At 39.0% G+C, this 25,014-nt stretch overlaps 1 protein-coding gene across 1 annotated transcript in view; it reads right to left on the bottom strand.

Moving 5' to 3' along the window:
- Window positions 1-389: 389 nt before the first annotated feature.
- LOC117505786 (zinc finger and BTB domain-containing protein 14-like) overlaps window positions 390-25,014 on the bottom strand; it is a 126,859-nt gene continuing 102,234 nt past the window's right edge. The window contains exon 9 of the mRNA XM_034165326.1: window positions 390-583. Within this exon, the coding sequence (XP_034021217.1) occupies window positions 446-583 (138 nt within the window). The 3' untranslated portion in view covers window positions 390-445. The remainder of the gene's footprint in view (window positions 584-25,014) is intronic.

The following is a 25,014-nucleotide window of genomic DNA, read 5'->3' on the forward strand; positions in this document are numbered from 1 at the left end:
AAGTTTGTCTCAAAAGACAATCATCTGAAATCTTGAGCCGTGACTCGCGGAACGCCGACGCCACTCTAAAAATAAAAACAAACAAACAAAAACCCAAGAGATGTTCCTTATATTTCTGGTTGTTCAGGAAACCGTTTCTGCAGGACAGCATCTCCTCGTGTCTGACATCAGATCTGTTCTATGCGGTGACGCCATCGATCTGCGGTGTGTTCACCAGAGACGACTTCAAAGAGGAACCAAAGACTGTCTCAGCGTCTACAATGTGCTTCCTCCCTGTTTGGAGCAGCTGATGATGTCCACGTTTGGCTCCTCCCACTGGTAGGATCAACTGGTGGAGTTGAGATGTGGCTCCTCCTCCTGCCAGGAGTGGCTGGGAGCTCACTTGTGGCTCCTCCCCTTATTAGGAGCGGCTGGTGGAGTCCAGATATGGCTCCTCCTCCTCCTGTTAGGAGCAGCTAATGGAGTCCAGATGTTGCTCCTCAGCAGCCATGGCGGCGGCCTGCAGCGTCTCTGTTTCACTCTGCAGTCCAAGCTGCTTCCTGTCGCTGTGCATGTTGTTCTCATGACGCTTCAGATCCGACGCCTGCAAGTGACAAGACCAGAGGACTGTAAAGTACTACGACAAACACAGAGGTACTGTAAATTACTATGAGAAACACAGAGGTACTGCAAATTACTACGACAAACACAGAGGTACTGTAAATTACTATGAGAAACACAGAGGTACTGCAAATTACTACGACAAACACAGAGGTACTGTAAATTACTACGACAAACACAGAGGTACCGTAAATTACTACGACAAACACAGAGGTACTGCAAATTACTACGACAAACACAGAGGTACTGTAAATTACTACGACAAACACAGAGGTACTGCAAATTACTACGACAAACACAGAGGTACTGTAAATTACTACGACAAACACAGAGGTACTGTAAATTACTACGACAAACACAGAGGTACTGTAAATTACTACGACAAACACAGAGGTACTGTAAATTACTATGTGAAACACAGAGGTACAGTAAATTACTATGTGAAACACAGAGGTACTGTAAATTACTATGTGAAACACAGAGGTACAGTAAATTACTACGACAAACACAGAGGTACTGTAAATTACTATGTGAAACACAGAGGTACTGTAAATTACTATGTGAAACACAGAGGTACAGTAAATTACTACGACAAACACAGAGGTACTGTAAATTACTACGACAAACACAGAGGTACTGTAAATTACTACGACAAACACAGAGGTACTGTAAATTACTATGTGAAACACAGAGGTACAGTAAATTACTATGACAAACACAGAGGTACTGTAAATTACTATGAGAAACACAGAGGTACTGTAAATTACTATGTGAAACACAGAGGTACAGTAAATTACTACGACAAACACAGAGGTACTGTAAATTACTATGAGAAACACAGAGGTACTGTAAATTACTACGACAAACACAGAGGTACTGTAAATTACTATGAGAAACACAGAGGTACAGTAAATTACCTCGACAAACACAGAGGTACTGTAAATTACTATGAGAAACACAGACGTACTGCAAATTACTACGACAAACACAGAGGTACTGTAAAGCACTACGACAAACACCAAGGTACCCTAAATTACTACGACAAACACCGAGGTACTGTAAATTACTACGACAAACACAGAGGTACTGCAAATTACTACGACAAACACAGAGGTACTGTAAATTACTACGACAAACACAGAGGTACTGTAAATTACTATGTGAAACACAGAGGTACTGTAAAGCACTACGACAAACACAGAGGTACTGTAAATTACTACGACAAACACAGAGGTACTGTAAATTACTATGTCAAACACAGAGGTACTGTAAATTACTACGACAAACACCAAGGTAATGTAAATTACTACGACAAACACAGAGGTACTGTAGATTACTACGACAAACACAGAAGTACTGCAAATTACTATGACAAACACCAAGGTACTGTAAAGTACTACGACAAACACCAAGGTGCTGTAAAGTATTATGACAAACACTGAGGTACTGTAAAGTATTATGACAAACACCAAGGTACTGTAAATTACGACAACAAACACAGAGGTACTGTAAAGTATAACGACAAAAACTGAGGTACCATAAAGTACTCTGACAAAAACCAAGGTACTGTAAAGTACTATGACAAACACCATAATAATAAACACTTCTAAATCTGGAAACGCTGTTTCATTTGTGTGTCAATATAACCTCTCTGTCATATCTTATGTAAAATAATAATAAACACTTCTAAATCTGAAACGCCGTTTCATTTGTGTGTCAATATAACCTCTCTGTCATATGTTATGTAAAATAATAATAAACACTTCTAAATCTGAAACGCCGTTTCATTTGTGTGTCAATATAACCTCTCTGTCATATCTTATGTAAAATAATAATAAACACTTCTAAATCTGAAACGCCGTTTCATTTGTGTGTCAATATAACCTCTGTCATATCTTATGTAAAATAATAATTAACACTTCTAAATCTGAAACGCCGTTTCATTTGTGTGTCAATATAACCTCTCTGTCATATCTTATGTAAAATAATAATAAACACTTCTAAATCTGAAATGCCGTTTCATTTGTGTGTCAATATAACCTCTCTGTCATATCTTATGTAAAATAATAAAAAATTCTAAATCTGAAACGCTGTTTTATTTGTGTGTCAATATAACCTCTCTGTCATATCTTATATAAAAATAATAATAAACACTTCTAAATCTGAAACGCTGTTTCATTTGTCAATATAACCTCTCTGTCATATCTTATATAAAAATAATAATAAACACTTCTAAATCTGAAACGCCGTTTCATTTGTGTGTCAATATAACCTCTGTCATATCTTATATAAAAATAATAATAAACACTTCTAAATCTGAAACGCCGTTTCATTTATGTGTCAATATAACCACTCTGTCATATCTTATATAAAATAATAATAAACACTTCTAAATCTGAAACGCCGTTTCATTTGTGTGTCAATATATCCTCTCTGTCATATCTTATATAAAATAATAATAAACACTTCTAAATCTGAAACGCCGTTTCATTTGTGTGTCAATATAATCTCTCTGTCATATCCTATATAAAAATAATAATAAACACTTCTAAATCTGAAACGCCGTTTCATTTGTGTGTCAATATATTCTCTCTGTCATATCTTATATAAAAATAATAATAAACACTTCTAAATCTGAAACGCCGTTTCATTTGTGTGTCAATATAACCTCTCTGTCATATCTTATATAAAATAATAATAAACACTTCTAAATCTGAAACGGCGTTTCATTTGTGTGTCAATATAATCTCTCTGTCATATCCTATATAAAAATAATAATAAACACTTCTAAATCTGAAACGCCGTTTCATTTGTGTGTCAATATAACCTCTCTGTCATATCCTATATAAAATAATAATAAACACTTCTAAATCTGAAACGCCATTTCATTTGTGTGTCAATATAACCTCTCTGTCATATCTTATATAAAATAATAATAAACACTTCTAAATCTGAAACGCCGTTTCATTTGTGTCAATATAACCTCTCTGTCATATCTTATATAAAAATAATAATAAACACTTCTAAATCTGAAACGCCGTTTCATTTGTGTGTCAATATAACCTCTCTGTCATATCTTATATAAAAATAATAATAAACACTTCTAAATCTGAAACGCCGTTTCATTTGTGTGTCAATATAACCTCTCTGTCATATCTTATATAAAATAATAATAAACACTTCTAAATCTGAAACGCCATTCATTTGTGTGTCAATATAACCTCTCTGTCATATCTTATATAAAATAATAATAAACACAGCTAAATCTGAAACGCTGTTTCATTTGTGTGTCAATATAATCTCTCTGTCATATCCTATATAAAAATAATAATAAACACTTCTAAATCTGAAACGCCGTTTCATTTGTGTGTCAATATAACCTCTCTGTCATATCTTATATAAAAATAATAATAAACACTTCTAAATCTGAAACGCCGTTTCATTTGTGTGTCAATATAACCTCTGTCATATCTTATATAAAAATAATAATAAACACTTCTAAATATGAAACGCCGTTTCATTTATGTGTCAATATAACCACTCTGTCATATCTTATATAAAAATAATAATAAACACTTCTAAATCTGAAACGCCGTTTCATTTGTGTGTCAATATATCCTCTCTGTCATATCTTATATAAAATAATAATAAACACTTCTAAATCTGAAACGCCGTTTCATTTGTGTGTCAATATAATCTCTCTGTCATATCCTATATAAAAATAATAATAAACACTTCTAAATCTGAAACGCCGTTTCATTTGTGTGTCAATATATTCTCTCTGTCATATCTTATATAAAAATAATAATAAACACTTCTAAATCTGAAACGCCGTTTCATTTGTGTGTCAATATAACCTCTCTGTCATATCTTATATAAAATAATAATAAACACTTCTAAATCTGAAACGCCGTTTCATTTGTGTGTCAATATAATCTCTCTGTCATATCCTATATAAAAATAATAATAAACACTTCTAAATCTGAAACGCCGTTTCATTTGTGTGTCAATATAACCTCTCTGTCATATCTTATATAAAATAATAATAAACACTTCTAAATCTGAAACGCCATTTCATTTGTGTGTCAATATAACCTCTCTGTCATATCTTATATAAAATAATAATAAACACTTCTAAACCTGAAACGCTGTTTCATTTGTGTCAATATAACCTCTCTGTCATATCTTATATAAAAATAATAATAAACACTTCTAAATCTGAAACGCCGTTTCATTTGTGTGTCAATATAACCTCTCTGTCATATCTTATATAAAAATAATAATAAACACTTCTAAATCTGGAAACGCCGTTTCATTTGTGTGTCAATATAACCTCTCTGTCATATCTTATATAAAAATAATAATAAACACTTCTAAATCTGAAACGCCGTTTCATTTGTGTGTCAATATAACCTCTCTGTCATATCTTATATAAAATAATAATAAACACTTCTAAATCTGAAACGCCGTTTCATTTGTGTGTCAATATAACCTCTCTGTCATATCTTATATAAAATAATAATAAACACTTCTAAATCTGAAACGCTGTTTCATTTGTGTGTCAATATAACCTCTCTGTCATATCTTATATAAAATAATAATAAACACTTCTAAATCTGAAACGCCGTTTCATTTGTGTGTCAATATAACCTCTCTGTCATATCTTATATAAAAATAATAATAAACACTTCCAAATCTGAAACGCCGTTTCATTTGTGTGTCAATATAACCTCTCTGTCATATCTTATATAAAAATAATAATAAACACTTCTAAATCTGAAACGCCGTTTCATTTGTGTGTCAATATAACCTCTCTGTCATATCTTATATAAAATAATAATAAACACTTCTAAATCTGAAACGCCGTTTCATTTGTGTGTCAATATAACCTCTCTGTCATATCTTATATAAAATAATAATAAACACTTCTAAATCTGAAACACCGTTTCATTTGTGTGTCAATATAACCTCTCTGTCATATCTTATATAAAATAATAATAAACACTTCTAAATCTGAAACGCAGTTTCATTTGTGTCAATATAACCTCTCTGTCATATCTTATATAAAAATAATAATAAACACTTCTAAATCTGAAATGCCGTTTCATTTGTGTGTCAATATAACCTCTCTGTCATATCTTATATAAAAATAATAATAAACACTTCTAAATCTGAAACGCCGTTTCATTTGTGTGTCACTATAATCTCTCTGTCATATCTGATATAAAAATAATAATAAACACTTCTAAATCTGAAATGCTGTTTCAGTTGTGTGTCAAGGCTCCGTAAAGAATTATGACAAAAACTGAGATACTGTAAATTACTACAAACACAGAGGTACTGTAAATTATTACGACAAAAACCAAGGTACCGTAAAGTACTCAAAGAAAAACCAAGGTACTGTTAAGTACTATGACATACACCAAGTTACTGTGAAGTATTACGGCAAACACCAAGGTACTGTAAATTACAATAACAAACACAGAGCTACTGTAAATTATTACGACAAACACAGAGGTACTGTAAAGTATAACAACAAAAACCGAGGTACCGCAAAGTACTCCGACAAATACCAAGGCACTGTAAAGTATTATGACAGAAACCAAGATACCGTAAAGTACTACGGCAAACACCAAGGGACTGTAAAGTATTACGACAAACACAGAGGTACTGTAAATTACTACGACAAACACCAAGGTACTATGAATTACTAAGACAAACGCCGAGGTATTCTAAAGTATTATGGCAAACACCGAGGTACTGTAAAGTATTACGACAAACACCAAGGTACTGTAAATTACTACGACAAACACCAAGGTGCTGTAAATTACTACGACAAACACAGAGGTACTGCAAAGTATTACGACAAAAACCGAGGTACTGTAAAGCACTATGATAAACACAGATGTACTGTAAAGTATCACGATAAACACCAAGGTACTGTAAATTACTACGACAAACACCAAGGTTCTGTAAATTACTACGACAAACACAGAGGTACCGTGAAGTATTACGACAAAAACCAAGGTACCGTAAAGTACTCCAACAAAACCTAAGGTACCGTAAAGTGCTATGACAAACACCAAGGTACTGTAAAGTATCACAGCAAAAACCGAGCTACCGTAAATTACTCCAACAAAAACCAAGGTACTGTAAAGTACTATGACAAACACTGAGGCACTGTGAATTACTACGACAAACACAGAGGACTGTAAAGTACTACGACAAACACCGAGGTACTGTAAATTACTACGACAAACACAGAGGTACTGTATTGCGCCAAAAACCAAGGTGCCATAAAGTACTATGACAAACACCAAGGTACTGCAAAGTACCATGACAAACACCAAGGTACTGTAAAGTATTACGACAAACACCAAGGTACTGTAAATTACTACGACAAACACAGAGGCACTGTAAAGTATCCCGACAAAAACTGAGGTACCGCAAAGTACTCTGACAAAAACCAAGGTACTGTAAAGTACCATGACAAACACCAAGATAATGTAAATTACTACAACAAACACCGAGGTACTGTAAATTACTACGTCAAACACAGAGGTACTGCAAAGTATCATGACAAAAAAAACGAGGTACTGCAAAGTACTCCGACAAAAACCAAGGTACTGTAAAGTACCATGACAAACACCAAGATACTGTAAAGTACTACGACAAACACCGAGGTACTGTAAATTACTATGTCAAACACAGAGGTACTGTAAAGTACTACGACAACAACCAAGGTACTGTAACATACCACAGTCAGGGCCAAGTGTGAAACACCTGTGTAATCACCTGAAAACTAATCAAGCCAAAATTCAAAACATCTGGTCATATTAACCGTAACCAACATACTCATAAATAAATAAATGAGAGCAAGAAAAAAATGACGACTCCCAGACGCTTTCAGCCGTGAGTCTCACAGCAGACACATGGACCCTGCAGCGACCTTGGAGCAGACAGAGGAGGATCACTTCCGCATTATTTTAAAAGACTCACTTTTTGACAGCAGTGTGGACGGGACTCTGGCTGTTTCTCTTCCCGACCTTCAACGCACCTTGGAGAGCCTTCAGAGTAAGGAGACGCATCTCTATCTGCACACAGTGATGCCGAGTGACTACATGAGAGTGAAAAGGACTGATTATAGGTAAAGATAACCACTCTTTTTGTGACGGCTGGAGTGAAGTTTTGAACAAGTGTTCCTTTGATCTGACGGTCCTGACAATTCAGGAGGTGACGAATAATCTCACCAGAGTCCACAATGATATTATAGAAACTAAACATCAAATCAAGAGAGAATGTGCCGGTTCTTCCCAGTCTCAGCGACTCCTCCTAGAGCGTAAATAGCTTAAGAAAGATCTACTTGAAGAAATCACACCGTCCAAAAAAAAAAAGAAGTTTGAGAGGGATGCTGCAGATTACGCTGGCCCGTGGAGGAATCTTCATCAAAGGAGCAGACGCAGACCTGCGGTGGCACATAGTGACCGTGGCGGTCGTGCGGTACCATATAACAACTTTTCTGATGACTCAATAACTGATTCTGATTCTGCATCCAGCACCTCTTCTCAAAACACCAGCGGGTTTTTTAGACGAGCGAACAGGAGGGAGTAAACAACAACGGGAGCGGGTACGAGGAAGAAGAAATACAGGAGGGGGAAGAGGCCACCATCTCCAACCATCTGATGGTACATGAAAACCTTCTTTTAAAGGTAAAAGTACTTTTATACCTCCACAGAAAAGAAACACATCTATCAACACCTACTGCAGATTGGTGGAATATGATGTTTCTCAACTTCTTATTTCTAAGAGACACTATAAAGTGGTGGACAATTTAACCAGAGCACAAAGGACGGAACTGGACGCGCTTAAAAAAGACAACTCCATAGTCATTTAAAGTGCTGATAAAGGAGCGCAACTGTTACTATGGACTGTAGTATGTACGTACAGGAAGTACACAGACAGCTCAGACACTTTTATTATTTTTTTTAACTATATGGATTTGAATGATGTGCGATTACAGAATTCATGCTTGAACCCTCGTGCGCATGCGTGAGTTTTTTCACACGTGTTGGTGACGTCATTTCCCTGTGGGCAGGCCTTGAGTGAGATGTGGTCCAGCCCTCTCGGCTGAATTGTTTGTTTCACACGCTGGTCGAGACGGCGCGCGTTGCTTTATCAAACTTTTTTCTGGACCTGTGAGGAATATCCGAGTGGACACTATTCGAGAAATTAAGCTGGTTTTCGGTGAAAAGTTTAACGGCTGATGAGAGATTATGGGGTGTTTCTGTCGCTGTAAGGACTTCCCACGGAGCGGGACATCGCGCAGCGCTTCCAGGCGCCGTCGTCGGCCTGTTTCGACCTGAAAACATTCTAATTTAAGGCTTAATTCACCCAGGACGTCGTGAGAGAACAGAGAAGATTCAGAAGAGGCCGGCATGAGGAATTTATGCGGACAGTTTAAGGACATTTTTTAATGAAAGACGTGCGCGCAAATTCGCCGAGTCGTTTCCGTGACGACTTGGTGAATCTGTGTGCGCTGCGACTGGAAAAACACCTCCGTTTTGAAAACCATTTGTAAAATTCAGGCGGCTTTTGATGGCTTTCAACATGTGAGTAACTGAGAAATTGTTTAACAGCTTGGGCATGTTCCAACTTGCCCGCTAAGGTTTCCAACGGAGGTGTTTTTCCTGTCGCGACCCCCCGCGGTCAGGTCAGGCCCGACATGCGACTCTGCCCGCACGTTCTTTCATTACAAAATGTCCGTTAACAATGGAATGTCCGAATAAACTCCTCATGCCGACTTCTTCTAAAAGTTCTCTGTTCTCTGACGACTTACTGGGTCAACAGAGCCTGAAATGTGGAAGTTTTCAACTTGAAACGGCAAGACGCTGCCGCCTCGAAGCGCAGATCGCTGTCAGGCACCGTGGGCCGTCCTTACGGCGACACTACCAGACCAAAATCTCTCATCAGCCGTTAAAATTTGTACTGAAAACCAGCTGAATTTATCGAATGGTGTCCACTCAGTTGTGCCTTACAGTTTTGAAAAAATTTTGATCAAACAAAGCAGCAGTCTCTGAGCCATTCCTAAACAATGAAAAAATCGACGCGAGGGTGGGCCACTCCTCACTCAAAGACTGCCCACAGGTGAATGACGTAACCGACAGGTGTGGAAAAAACTCTCGCATGCCCACGAGGGTTCAAGCATGTCTGATGTAATCACACATGATTCAAATCCATATGGTTTAAAAAAAAAAAAAAAGGTTGGATACTTTTCTAACAGACCTCGTATGTCCATGTAAATACAGCAATCAGACACACGCACCTCACAGTGGACAGTTGTCAGTCCATGACTGTCCAAACACAGTAGGTGTTGTCAAGCTGGAATGTCCACAATGACAGATCACCACAGCTGCTTCTGTCGGAAGCCACACCTCCAGTGAGTGGAGCACACACACCCATGTGTCAGTGTGTGTGTTTGCAAAGTCACACTCATGGGGAACTTAGACAAATTTCACAGCAGTAGGCCAGTGGTCGTCTGCAGTCTGTTGTCGTGCCAAGAGTACGACTGGCCACACATTAGGTGTTCATGCATGTTACCTGGAATTTGGCTGGCACCTGCCCCAAGAGGGTGCGATGGGCTCACACAGCGCACACTCTGTCTTTCAGGCCCTTGTAAGTGCAAATAGTTGTAGCAGCAGGTGTACAAGGTGTTGGAGGCAGGGACGCCATTACACAGTTTGCACACGATTCCTGCGTCATGCGCACTAAGTGTGCACTTCATCCAAACTTCGCACTATGTGTGAAGGGGCCCTTACTTTGGTTTGGTTTTATGTTCTGTCTGTTCTCTTGCTCTGTCTTTCTGCTTGGGTTTTCTCTGTCCTGCTCTTTCTTGCCTCTCTTTTGGCTCTTGGTGGTGGGCATTCCTCTCTGTCTGGCCACAACCTGGTTCAGGGAGTTTCCCCTCACACCTGTTCTTGATTTGCAGCTCATCACCTAGGTGCTTTTATAAGCCTCGCAGTTTGCTCTTGTCCCTTGCCAGATCGATGTGCCTTGTGCCTTTGTTCCAGCTGTCTTTGTGTGTTTTTTACCTGCCTTCATTAGCTCATCATGTTTTTTTAGTTCTGTTAGTTCCCTTCCAGCAGATCCCGAGCAGCCGGGAAAGCAGGCCGACTGGGTGACTGTGAGGAGGAAGCGTAGCCCTAAACAGAAGCCCCGGGTACACCACCAACCAGTTCACATTTCTAACCGTTTTTCCCCACTTGACGACACACCCGCCGAGGATCAAACTCTGGTTATTGGCGACTCTGTTTTGAGAAATGTGAAGTTAGCGACACCAGCAACCATAGTCAATTGTCTTCCAGGGGCCAGAGCAGGCGACACTGAAGGAAATTTGAAACTGCTGGCTAAGGCTAAGCATAAATTTGGTAAGACTGTAATTCACGTCGGCAGTAATGACACCTGGTTACGCCAATCGGAGGTCACTAAAATTAACATTGAATCGGTGTGTAACTTTGCGAAAACAATGTCGGACTCTGTAGTTTTCTCTGGGCCCCTCCCCAATTGGACCGGGAGTGACATGTTTAGCCGCATGTTCTCCTTGAATTGCTGGCTGTCTGAGTGGTGTCCAAAAAATGAGGTGGGCTTCATAGATAATTGGCAAAGCTTCTGGGGAAACCTGGTCTTGTTAGGAGAGACGGCATCCATCCCACTTTGGATGGAGCAGCTCTCATTTCTAGAAATCTGGCCAATTTTCTTAAATCCTCCAAACCATGACTATCCAGGGTTGGGACCAGGAAGCAGAGCTGTAGTCTTACACACCTCTCTGCAGCTTCTCTCCCCTGCCATCCCCTCATTACCCCATCCCCGTAGAGACGGTGCCTGCTCCCAGACTACCAATAACCAGCAAAAATCTATTTAAGCATAAAAATTCAAAAAGAAAAAATAATATAGCACCTTCAACTGCACCACAGACTAAAACAGTTAAATGTGGTCTATTAAACATTAGATCTCTCTCTTCTAAGTCCCTGTTAGTAAATGATTTAATAACTGATCAACATATTGATTTATTCTGCCTTACAGAAACCTGGTTACAGCAGGATAATTATGTTAGTTTAAATGAGTCAACACCCCCGAGTCACACTAACTGCCAGAATGCTCATAGCACGGGCAGAGGCGGAGGATTAGCAGCAATCTCCCATTCCAGCTTATTAATTAATCAAAAACCCAGACAGAGCTTTAATTCATTTGAAAGCTTGACTCTTAGTCTTGTCCATCCAAATTGGAAGTCCCAAAAACCAGTTTTATTTGTTATTATCTATCGTCCACCTGGTCGTTACTGTGAGTTTCTCTGTGAATTTTCAGATAAGATAATTATAGTGGACGATTTTAACATCCACACAGATGCTGAGAATGACAGCCTCAACACTGTATTTAATCTATTGTTAGACTCGATTGGCTTTGCTCAAAATGTAAATGAGTCCACCCACCACTTTAATCATATCTTAGATCTTGTTCTGACTTATGGTATGGAAATTGAAGACTTAACAGTATTCCCTGAAAACTCCCTTCTGTCTGATCATTTCTTAATAACATTTACATTTACTCTGATGGACTACCCAGCAGTGGGGAATAAGTTTCATTACACTAGAAGTCTTTCGGTAAAGCGCTGTAACTAGGTTTAAGGATATGATTCCTTCTTTACACGCGAGCTCTTGCTTGCCTCTACTGGTGGTTGGCTCTCACTGCGGTATTGTATCACTTCCTGTTCCGGAGCACAGCGGTGTTTTTCTGTATCTGTTAGCTGTTTAATCTGCGCAGTTAGATTGATCTAGTTATCTAGATTACGATTTGTTTCCCAGTGTAATCTTCACGTGCCTTAACTAAAGCACTCCCTCTGCTGAATCACCTCTAAATTATTTACACATTATTCACTTTGTGTGTTTTTAGGAATCCGCTAGCTTAGCACAGCTACTAGCTCTTAGCCGTTTTAGCATGGCGGCTTCTCCTGTCTCTCCTGCACTTTTCTGCTCTGGGTGTGAAATGTTTAGTTATTCCTCGGCCTCCTTTAGCAGTAATGGTACTTGTAATAAGTGTAGCTTATTCGTAGCTTTGGAGGCCAGGCTGGGCGAATTGGAGACTCGGCTCCGCACCATGGATAATTCTACAGCTAGCCAGGCCCCTGTAGTCGGTGCGGACCAAGGTAGCTTAGCCACCGTTAGTTTCCCTCTGGCAGATCCCAAGCAGCCGGGAAAGCAGGCCGACTGGGTGACTGTGAGGAGGAAGCGTAGCCCTAAACAGAAGCCCCGTGTACACCGCCAACCTGTTCACATTTCTAACCGTTTTTCCCCACTCGGCGACACACCTGCCGAGGATCAAACTCTGGTTATTGGCGACTCTGTTTTGAGAAATGTGAAGTTAGCAACACCAGCAACCATAGTCAATTGTCTTCCGGGGGCCAGAGCAGGCGACACTGAAGGAAATTTGAAACTACTGGCTAAGGCTAAGCGTAAATTTGGTAAGATTGTAATTCACGTCGGCAGTAATGACACCCGGTTACGCCAATCGGAGGTCACTAAAATTAACATTGAATCAGTGTGTAACTTTGCAAAAACAATGTCAGACTCTGTAGTTTTCTCTGGGCCCCTCCCAATCGGACCGGGAGTGACATGTTTAGGCCGCATGTTCTCCTTGAATTGCTGGCTGTCTGAGAGGTGTCCAAAAATGAGGTGGGCTTCATAGATAATTGGCAAAGCTTCTGGGGAAAACCTGGTCTTGTTAGGAGAGACGGCATCCATCCCACTTTGGATGGAGCAGCTCTCATTTCTAGAAATCTGGCCAATTTCTTAAATCCTCCAAACCGTGACTATCCAGGGTTGGGACCAGGAAGCAGAGTTGTAGTCTTACACACCTCTCTGCAGCTTCTCTCCCCCTGCCATCCCCTCATTACCCCATCCCCGTAGAGACGGTGCCTGCTCCCAGACTACCAATAACCAGCAAAAATCTATTTAAGCATAAAAATTCAAAAAGAAAAAATAATATAGCACCTTCAACTGCACCACAGACTAAAACAGTTAAATGTGTTCTATTAAACATTAGGTCTCTCTCTTCTAAGTCCCTGTTAGTAAATGATATAATAATTGATCAACATATTGATTTATTCTGCCTTACAGAAACCTGGTTACAGTTTCTCTGTGAATTTTCAGACCTTTTGTCTGACTTAGTGTTTAGCTCAGATAAGATAATTATAGTGGGCGATTTTAACATCCACACAGATGCTGAGAATGACAGCCTCAACACTGCATTTAATCTATTATTAGACTCAATTGGCTTTGCTCAAAATGTAAATGAGTCCACCCACCACTTTAATCATATCTTAGATCTTGTTCTGACTTATGGTATGGAAATTGAAGACTTAACAGTATTCCCTGAAAACTCCCTTCTGTCTGATCATTTCTTAATAACATTTACATTTACTCTGATGGACTACCCAGCAGTGGGGAATAAGTTTCATTACACTAGAAGTCTTTCAGAAAGCGCTGTAACTAGGTTTAAGGATATGATTCCTTCTTTATGTTCTCTAATGCCATATACCAACACAGTGCAGAGTAGCTACCTAAACTCTGTAAGTGAGATAGAGTATCTCGTCAATAGTTTTACATCCTCATTGAAGACAACTTTGGATGCTGTAGCTCCTCTGAAAAAGAGAGCTTTAAATCAGAAGTGCCTGACTCCGTGGTATAACTCACAAACTCGCAGCTTAAAGCAGATAACCCGTAAGTTGGAGAGGAAATGGCGTCTCACTAATTTAGAAGATCTTCACTTAGCCTGGAAAAAGAGTCTGTTGCTCTATAAAAAAGCCCTCCGTAAAGCTAGGACATCTTACTACTCATCACTAATTGAAGAAAATAAGAACAACCCCAGGTTTCTTTTCAGCACTGTAGCCAGGCTGACAAAGAGTCAGAGCTCTATTGAGCCGAGTATTCCTTTAACTTTAACTAGTAATGACTTCATGACTTTCTTTGCTAATAAAATTTTAACTATTAGAGAAAAAATTACTCATAACCATCCCAAAGACATATCGTTCTCTTTGGCTGCTTTCAGTGATGCCGGTATTTGGTTAGACTCTTTCTCTCCGATTGTTCTGTCTGAGTTATTTTCATTAGTTACTTCATCCAAACCATCAACATGTCTATTAGACCCCATTCCTACCAGGCTGCTCAAGGAAGCCCTACCATTATTTAATGCTTCGATCTTAAATATGATCAATCTATCTTTATTAGTTGGCTATGTACTACAGGCTTTTAAGGTGGCAGTAATTAAACCATTACTTAAAAAGCCATCACTTGACCCAGCTATCTTAGCTAATTATAGGCCAATCTCCAACCTTCCTTTTCTCTCAAAAAATTCTTGAAAGGGTAGTTGTAAAACAGCTAACTGATCATCTGCAGCGGAATGGTCTATTTGAAGAGTTTCAGTTTTAGAATTCATCATAGTACAGAAACAGCATTAGTGAAGGTTACAAATGATCTTCTTATGGCCTCAGACAGTGGACTCATCTCTGTGCTTGTTCTGTTAGACCTCAGTGCTGCTTTTGATACTGTTGACCATAAAATTTTATTACAGAGATTAGAGCATGCCATAGGTATTAAAGGCACTGCGCTGCGGTGGTTTGAATCATATTTATCTAATAGATTACAATTTGTTCATGTAAATGGGGAATCTTCTTCACAGACTAAGGTTAATTATGGAGTTCCACAAGGTTCTGTGCTAGGACCAATTTTATTCACTTTATACATGTTTCCCTTAGGCAGTATTATTAGAAAGCATTGCTTAAATTTTCATTGTTACGCAGATGATACCCAGCTTTATCTATCCATGACGCCAGAGGACACACACCAATTAGCTAAACTGCAGGATTGTCTTACAGACATAAAGACATGGATGACCTCTACTTTCCTGCTTTTAAATTCAGATAAAACTGAAGTTATTGTATTTGGCCCCACAAATCTTAGAAACATGGTGTCTAACCAGATCCTTACTCTGGATAGCATTACCCTGACCTCTAGTAATACTGTGAGAAATCTTGGAGTCATTTTTGATCAGGATATGTCATTCAATGTGCATATTAAACAAATATGTAGGACTGCTTTTTTGCATTTGCGCAGTATCTCTAAAATTAGAAAGGTCTTGTCTCAGAGTGATGCTGAAAAACTAATTCATGCATTTATTTCCTCTAGGCTGGACTATTGTAATTCATTATTATCAGGTTGTCCTAAAAGTTCCCTAAAAAGCCTTCAGTTAATTCAAAATGCTGCAGCTAGAGTACTGACGGGGACTAGAAGGAGAGAGCATATCTCACCCGTGTTGGCCTCTCTTCATTGGCTTCCTGTTAATTCTAGAATAGAATTTAAAATTCTTCTTCTTACTTATAAGGTTTTGAATAATCAGGTCCCATCTTATCTTAGGGACCTCATAGTACCATATCACCCCAATAGAGCGCTTTGCTCTCAGACTGCAGGCTTACTTGTAGTTCCTAGGGTTTGTAAGAGTAGAATGGGAGGCAGAGCCTTCAGCTTTCAGGCTCCTCTCCTGTGGAACCAGCTCCCAATTCAGATCAGGGAGACAGACACCCTCTCTACTTTTAAGATTAGGCTTAAAACTTTCCTTTTTGCTAAAGCTTATAGTTAGGGCTGGATCAGGTGACCCTGAACCATCCCTTAGTTATGCTGCTATAGACGTAGACTGCTGGGGGGTTCCCATGATGCACTGAGTGTTTCTTTTCTCTTTTTGCTCTGTATGCACCACTCTGCATTTAATCATTAGTGATTGATCTCTGCTCTCTTCCACAGCATGTCTTTTTCCTGGTTCTCTCCCTCAGCCCCAACCAGTCCCAGCAGAAGACTGCCCCTCCCTGAGCCTGGTTCTGCTGGAGGTTTCTTCCTGTTAAAAGGGAGTTTTTCTTTCCCACTGTGGCCAAGTGCTTGCTCATAGGGGGTCGTTTTGACCGTTGGGGTTTTTCCGTAATTATTGTATGGCTTTTGCCTTACAATATAAAGCACCTTGGGGCAACTGTTGTTGTGATTTGGCGCTATATAAATAAAATTGATTTGATTTGATTTTTTTGACCACCTGCTTGTTTTGCCTCAACCACACCTAAGCCTGATGTTTTTGTACTGTTGTTCATTTTGGACTGCCTTTCTGTGTACCGACTCCAGCTAACATCTCAAGTAAATGCTTTAAAACCACAGAGCTGTGTTTCTGTGTCCTGCAATTGTGTCCAGCCTGCTTTGCCAGTCAAACCTGATAAACTGGAGTCCACCTGGGGTAAATTCAGTTGATTAGACATGATTTGGAAAGACACACACCTGTCTACATATAAGGTCCCACAGTTGACAGTCAGAGCACAAACCAAACATGAAGTCAAAGGAATTGTCTGTAGACCTCTGAGACAGGATTGTCTGGAGGCACAAATCTGTGGAAGGGTACAGAAACATTTCTGCTGCACTGAAGGTCCCAATGAGCACAGTAGCCTCCATCATCTGTAAATGGAAGAAGTTCAGATCCACCAGGACTCTTCCTAGAGCTGGACGCCCGTCTGAACTGAGTGATCGGGGGAGAAAGACCTTAGTCAGGGAGCTGACCAAGAACCTGATGTCACTCTGGCAGAGCTCTAACATTCCTCTGTGGAGAGAGGAGAACCTTCAATTTCTGCAACAATCCACCACTCAACCCTGTATGGTAGAGTGGCCAAACAGAAGCCACTCCTTAGTAAAAGACACATGGGAGCCCACCTGGAGTTTGACAAAAGGCACCTGAAGGACTCTCAGACTAGGAGAAACAAAATTCTGTGGCCTGATGAGAGAAAGATTGAACTCTTTGGGGTCATGTTTGGAGGAAACCAGGCACCATCCCTACAGTGAAGCATGGTGGTGGCAGCATCATGCTGTGGGGATGTTTTTCAGCAGCAGGAACTGGGAGACTAGTCAGGATTGAGGGAAAGATGAATGCAGCAATGTACAGAGACATCCTGGATGAAAACCTGCTCCAGAGCGCTCTGGACCACAGACTGGGGCGACGGTTCATCTTTCAGCAGGACAATGACCCTAAGCACACAGCCAAGTATCAAAGGAGTGTTTTCAGGACAACTCTTCAGGTTCTCCTCCAAGATTCAGGAAATCTCCTGAATCTTGGAGGGAGTGCTAAGATGGCGCCATTGTGTCTGGCTGCTCGTCTGCCGCTCTCCAGTCTGTTTGTTATTTTATTGTTTTTAATTTATACTGTTTTTGAGTCAGAGGCACTGCGGGTGTATGATCACCAAACTCTGCTGGATCTCCAGCCCCCAGTTCGTGGTGCGGTGTCGTTATCGGCGGGTGGACAGAACTTTCCACCCCCATTTTTATCTGAGGTGCCGGCTTTTCTGTGCTGTGCTCCTGCGCTGCCTTTCAGCCGAAAGCGCAGTCGTCGCCGCGGGAGACGGAGTGGACGTCTGGTGAAGCTGAAGCTCTGTTTGGCCTGCTGTTTGGCTTCCGGACAAGCTGTGCATAGAATTCTGGCAGGATCTGTGCTACCCTGGCACCTTGTGGATCCGGTTAGACCCCGTGTGGTGCCGCTGGTCGGCTCTGAGAACTGTTCGCCCGGCCGTCCACGTCTTCGCCGGATTGATGTGTGCCAGTGGCGCTCTCGGAACCCGGGTTTGCTTGGCCGGGTTCCGAACAGTGAGACTGTCATCCCTACTGGGGTCCTTACCCTGGGTCTCATGAACATCAGATCACTGTTGTCAAGAAAGATGACTTTAAGCTTGCTTCCAGCTTGTTTTCATCTTGGAATATAATACGTGCCATTGGATTAATACACACGTTGTTGGAATAAACTGAACAGTGTTTGAATGAATGAATGAATGAATGAAAACTGTTTATTTCGAACATTTGATACAACAACAATTACAAGATAGATCAGTAAAGACAACAATAAAAAAGTTCCTACTGTGTACCCAACATGTCCGAAAAGGGGTAGGGTGAAGCATCAGCTTATTTATCCCTACCCCTTCTTCCCCACAACCAGTAATACTCTTTGCCACATATACACATAGATTCCTACACACCTAAACCGATATCAATATATATATATACATATACATACACATACACATATATATATACATACACACATCAACATACATACACATATACATACACATATATACACATATACATATATACACATATATATACACAAACATAAATATACACCTACACATACCTACTTACATACAAAATACTATATATTTACAAGCCGAAGCAAAAAACAAAAACACCTAACCCTCATTACCCTTCCTCCTCCCTATACCCAGAAAAAAACATATTTTGTACCGCTGTTTGAACTGGTTCATGCTTGGACATTGCTTGAGCCCCACTCCCAATCTGTTCCACATCCTCACCCCACAGACAGAAATACAGAAACCTTTTAATGTTGTTCGTGCCCACTGATGCTTTAAATTAAATTTCCCCCTCAGACTGTAATCCCCTGATCTGTTAAAAAACATATTTTTAATATTTGCTGGAAGTAAATTGTTTATTGCTTTATACACAATTTGTACTGTTTGAAAATGAACCAAGTCTGTGAATTTTAAGAATTTGGATTGTAAAAATAGTGGATTTGTATGATCTCTATAGCCAGTATTATGAATAATTCTTATAGCTCTTTTCTGCATTACTGATAGTGATTGTGTTGTACCTTTATAAGTATTACCCCATACCTCTGCACAGTACTGTAAATATGGTAAAACCAGTGAGCAGTAAAGAATGCGGAGTGAGTTGTGGTCCAGAATATGTTTCGCTTTGTTTAGAACTGAAATGCTTCTTGACAGTTTACTTTGTATATGTTTTATATGAGTCTTCCAGTTTATCTTATCATCTATTATCACCCCCAGAAACTTATTTTCATGTACCCTTTCAATATCTACCCCCTCGACTTGTAACTGAACCTGTATGTCTGTATTACAATAGCCAAATAACATGTATTTTGTTTTACTTAAGTTTAATGATAATTTGTTTCTGTCAAACCATATTTTCAATTTTCCCATTTCTATACTGATCCTCCTCAGTAACTCCTGCAAATCCCCCCCTGAACAAAAAATGCTTGTGTCATCTGCAAATAATACTCATTTTAATATTTTGGAAACATTGACAATATCATTTATATAAATTAGAAACAGTTTTGGACCCAATACTGACCCCTGTGGGACGCCACAAGCATTGTCCAAGCATGATGATGTATATTCCCCCAACTTCACAAACTGTTTTCTGTTACTTAAGTAGCTTCTCACCCAGTGCAACACCAACCCCCTAATCCCATACTGTTCAAGTTATTGATTAATATGTCATGATTAATTGTATCAAAAGCCTTTTTAAGGTCTATAAATATTCCAACTGAATGTAATTTGTGGTCTATGGCGTTTGTAATCTCCTCAACTGATTCTATTAATGCAAGTGATGTTGAACTATGTGCTCTGAATCCATATTGACTATTAGTAATTAATTTATGTTTATTTATGAATTTGTCTAATCTATTATTGAATAACTTTTCTAATAATTTGGAAAATTGTGGAAGCAAAGAAACAGGTCTATAATTTGTGAAGTGGTGTCTATCCCCAGTCTTATACAGCGGCACAACCTTAGCTATTTTCATTTGATTGGGAAATTTACTGGTTTGAAATGATAAGTTACAGATGTATGTTAATGGTTCTTCAATCCATTCAATGACCTGTTTTACCACCACCATATCAATTTCATTTAAATCGGTAGATGTTTTATATTTACAATTATTCACAATGTCTATAATTTCATTTCCATCCACTGCTGTGAGGAACATTGAACAGGGATTTCTTTCTATGAGATTATTATCCCAATCCTCAGATTGGGAATCGGGAATTTTTTCTGCCAAGCTTGGTCCAATATTTACAAAAAAATTATTAAACCGTTGACTACCTCATCCTTATTTTCCTTCTTGACATTATTATCAATGAAATACTGAGGGTAACTCTGTTTTTTATTACCATTTTTGATAATGCTATTTAATATATCCCATATTCCTTTAATATTGTTTTTGTTATTATATAATATGTTACTATAATATTCCTTCCTACATACCCGTATAATATTAGTTAATCTATTTTTGTATTTCTTATATCTATTTTCTGCCTCTTTAGTCTTTAGTTTTATGAATTCTCTATACAGTGTATTTTTCTTATTACATGCATTTCGTAACCCTTTCGTCATCCATGGTCGAGCTTGGATTTTTTGTTTTCTGTAGTCTTGTTTAATTGGACAATTTTTATCATATAATGATGTAAATATTTGTAAAAAAGTTTCATATGCACTATCAACATCACTTTCACTGTATACCTTTTCCCAGTTTTGCTCCTGTAAATCCTTCTTTAGTGTGTTCATGTTTTCCTCTGTCCGCACTCGCCTGTATTTTATTTTCTCCTCTGGCTGATTCTGCCGATGGTTTCTATTATAAACGATGGTAAAACTGGTAGATGATCACTAATGTCATTGATTAATAATCCACTCACAGTGTTATTCTCAATATCATTGCTGAATATATTATCAATTAAGGTAGCACTATGGGATGTTATTCTGCTTGGCCTGGTGATTTTTGGATATAAACTCATACTGTACATTATACTGATAAATTCATCTGTTATTTTATGCTTATTTGGATTGAGCAGATCAATATTTAAGTCACCACAAATGAACACAGTTTTTTGATTAGTTTTTGAGAACATTTTTCCATACAGTCAGTGAATGTTTCAATACTAGATCCTGGTGCTCTATATATACAGCTGACTAATACATTTTTGCTTTTTTCTTCACATATTTCAATAGTTATACATTCTAATAAGTTATCAATCACAGTTGTCATATTGTCTACTATTTTATAATCCATGTTCTTATCCACATACACAGCCACTCCTCCTCCACTCTTATTCTTTCTGTTTACACAGTTAAATTCATATCCATCCAGTTCAAAATCCATTCCTTTATCTTCATTGATCCATGTTTCTGATATAGCAATTATGTTAAATATTTTTTTAATCTGACTTAAATATTCTTTAATGTTGTTAAAGTTTGCATATAGACTTCTGCTGTTGAAATGGATTATTGATAATTTGTTATCCCTTTTAATGATCCGATTAAACTGTTCATCTGTATAATAGCAACAACTGTCATTGATATTTGAGAAGAAATTATTGTCCGGGTCTATATCGTGCTCCAAGTCCAGTACATTGTGGTCTGTGTATTTAAATGTTCTCAGTTCTACTTTTCCATGTTTGGTACTTTCCTGGAGTAAGTGAGGTCATACCGGACTTTTCCATTGCAGATGGAGAGGCCCACGGGATGAACTCAGTGGTGAAGACGATGGAATATGTCTAAGATGATTTTAAAATGACAAAGTATGATCTAATGAAGTATTAATGTGTTAAAAGTAATATCTAAGAATGATTCCAACATAACAAGTAAGAGTTGATTAGAAAATGTATGTTACAAATAAGTAAAATGAATGATTATATGAGTTGTTTTTCATGCAGTCACAAGAAAGAGGAAAGTGTTGTTTTTCATAAAGGGTGCAGCTACAGAGAAAAGAGGAACTGAAAGAAGTTGTTTTTGTGCAGAGGCAGAGACAGAAAAGGAAGTTGATGATGTTGCAAGCGAGGCCAGAAGAGCTGATGATAAAAACAACTGTTCAGAACATTAAGATGTAATAAGATATGAAATGAATAATAATGAATGAAAATGTTGTATATGATCATATGAATTGTTTTTATGTGAAAAAGAGTTGAAATGAAATGATTGAATATGATTAAATGTGATTGATGTAACATGATTTAGAAAAGATGTGTTTCTCAGAAAAGATGTGTTCAGAAAAACAGGAAACCTGCGCAATAGATTTACTGACAGCCAGGACATGAGTTCTCCAGATGGCTTCCAGTAAAAGAGAGGAGTATGGGAGGGGGTTTTGAATCACCATTATCCCTATGGTAACCAAGATCAACTGAGCATCAACAAGAGTTTTCATATAAAAACTTTACAACAACAGGAAACGGGGTTATTCTTCCAGGGAGAGGTGCTGTTGTCACTTCTCCGCTGCTACGAGGAGATCACAAGACTTGACCATCTTGTGAGCTGCAATTGGAATCGAGGAGCGAGAGGATTGGAAACATAAGAGATTATTTGAGAGAGTTTTCAACTCCCACTCAGGCCGTCCAGTCATGGAGTAGCAGAGCATTGGAGAATAATCACTGGCCTTAAGTCTGAGTGGGGAAGTTTCAACGTTTTCTCTCTCATGGAGCATCACATTTTTCCAGAATGGATTAGATCAACTTTTGGTTGATTGAAGAAGGAATAAACTCTTATGTGGATTTATTTCCTGAAGGATATAAACTCTTATGTGGATTATTTCCTGAAGGATTACAACATCACAAGAATCGTGGTCAGCTAACAACTAAAAGCTGATGAAGAGGAGACCAAGTTCATCGAACTGGGGACTTTAACATCAAAAAAACCTCCTTCCCTCACTCCTAGGAAATTTGTTGAGAAGTTAATCCAGTCCAGTCAGAGTAAGATCAGATAGCATTATTGAATCAAAAACAAAAATCTCTGCCAATCATTATTCTGATTATATTTGAATTACTGTTGTGAAATTATCATCATATAACCGATTTTGATTATGTTGTCAGCACTTGCAAAACCTGCAATAAATTTCCAAGCATGCAGTTAAAGTGTTAAGGCTCAGACATTGGATTTATTGATTCTTCTTAAGGTGTAAAAGTTAAAGTTTTTTGGGTGTACAACATCAAAAAGTGCTCTAAAAGGTTAGTCTGGTTTCTAACGAAATTAACGCATCCTGGGGACTCGCTGTACGAGTCACTAAAATTAAAATCTAGCAACATTCCAAGAGCCCTGATCCATAAGAGGAGAGCTGCCGTTAACGGGCGTGGCCGGCTCGTATCCTGGTTCCAGAAGGAGGCTATTCGACTGGGGTGCGAGATCAGCGTCAGCGGGGTGGACGTCCGGATGGAGGCAGTGAGCGGCTAGATGAATCTCCTCGCCACCAGCTTAAACAGCCTTTGTGCAGCCCCGCCGGGTAATACCCGCGGAGACACGAAGGTCGGACCCCAGAGACGGAGAGCTGGTCTTATATAAAGCGGGATCTGACACTGTCCTCGAAATCATTGTTGATTAATGATTTAATCATGGATCATCATTTAGATATGATTGGCTTGTGTGAAACCTGGCTCAAACCCACAACTCTCCTTCCTCTGAATGAGGCCTGCCCACCAGCGTACACATTTAGTCACGTGTCTCGTGGTGTGAAGCAAGGCGGGGGTGTGGCTTTTATTTACAAATCTAGGTTTTCTTTATTAGCTGTTGGGGGTCACAAATATAATTCGTTTGAGCATCTGACTCTCCGTTATGCCCGTGATGCTAAATACTGTCAGGGTCATAAAACTGGAGCTCAGCTATGTTATTTTGTCTCTGTTTATAGGCCCCCTGGCCCATATTCTAACTTCTTAGATGAATTTGGTGCGTTCATCTCTAGTTTGTCAACTAGTGCAGATAACATTTTGATTATTGGTGACTTTAACATTCATACAAATAAGCCCTCTGATCCCCTTAGCAAATCATTTATGCAAATTGTGGATGCTTTAGGATTCCAGCAATGCATTCAGGACCCAACACACATTAGTGGAAATACCCTGGATCTGGTTCTTGCACGTGGGTTTGCTGTCACAAATACTGACATCTTGCCTCTCGCATCTATAGTCTTGGACCATTCACTTATCAGGTTTACATTTATGCTGCCACATTTAGTGGAACAACAACCTTGTCTACTACTGCGGCGTCGTATTAAACCCTCAACTATGACTGAACTTGAGGCCAGACTACCTGATATTTTAGCTTGGAATCTGGAGAATGCTAAATCAGTGGACAGCCTCGCGGATAGTCTAAATTTAATGCTTAAAACTACACTTGATGAGATTGAACCTCCTCTTTTAAGGTCACGCCCTCCTAAGGCACAGTCACCTTGGTTCAATGATTATTTGCGTGACCTCAGGCAGAAGGCTAGAGGTTTGGAACGGAAATGGCGTATTCCAAATTAGAGGTGTTCTGCCTTGTGTGGCGGGATGCTATTTTAGATTATAATCATGCACTACTGGCCACGAAGCGGACCTATTACTCTGATTTGATCAGTTAAACATAACTCAAAGTTTTTGTTTGACGCGGTCACATTTCTTATTCATGGGCAGCCACCTGTTAGTCGTTCTCCCTTTTCAGCACAGAATTTCTTGGATTATTTTGAGAAGAAAATAGAAGATATTAGGCTGAGCATATCTCAGCACGCCTCGGC

This window comes from Thalassophryne amazonica, unplaced genomic scaffold (genome assembly GCF_902500255.1).
Source record: "Thalassophryne amazonica unplaced genomic scaffold, fThaAma1.1, whole genome shotgun sequence".
Lineage (NCBI taxonomy): Eukaryota > Metazoa > Chordata > Actinopteri > Batrachoidiformes > Batrachoididae > Thalassophryne > Thalassophryne amazonica.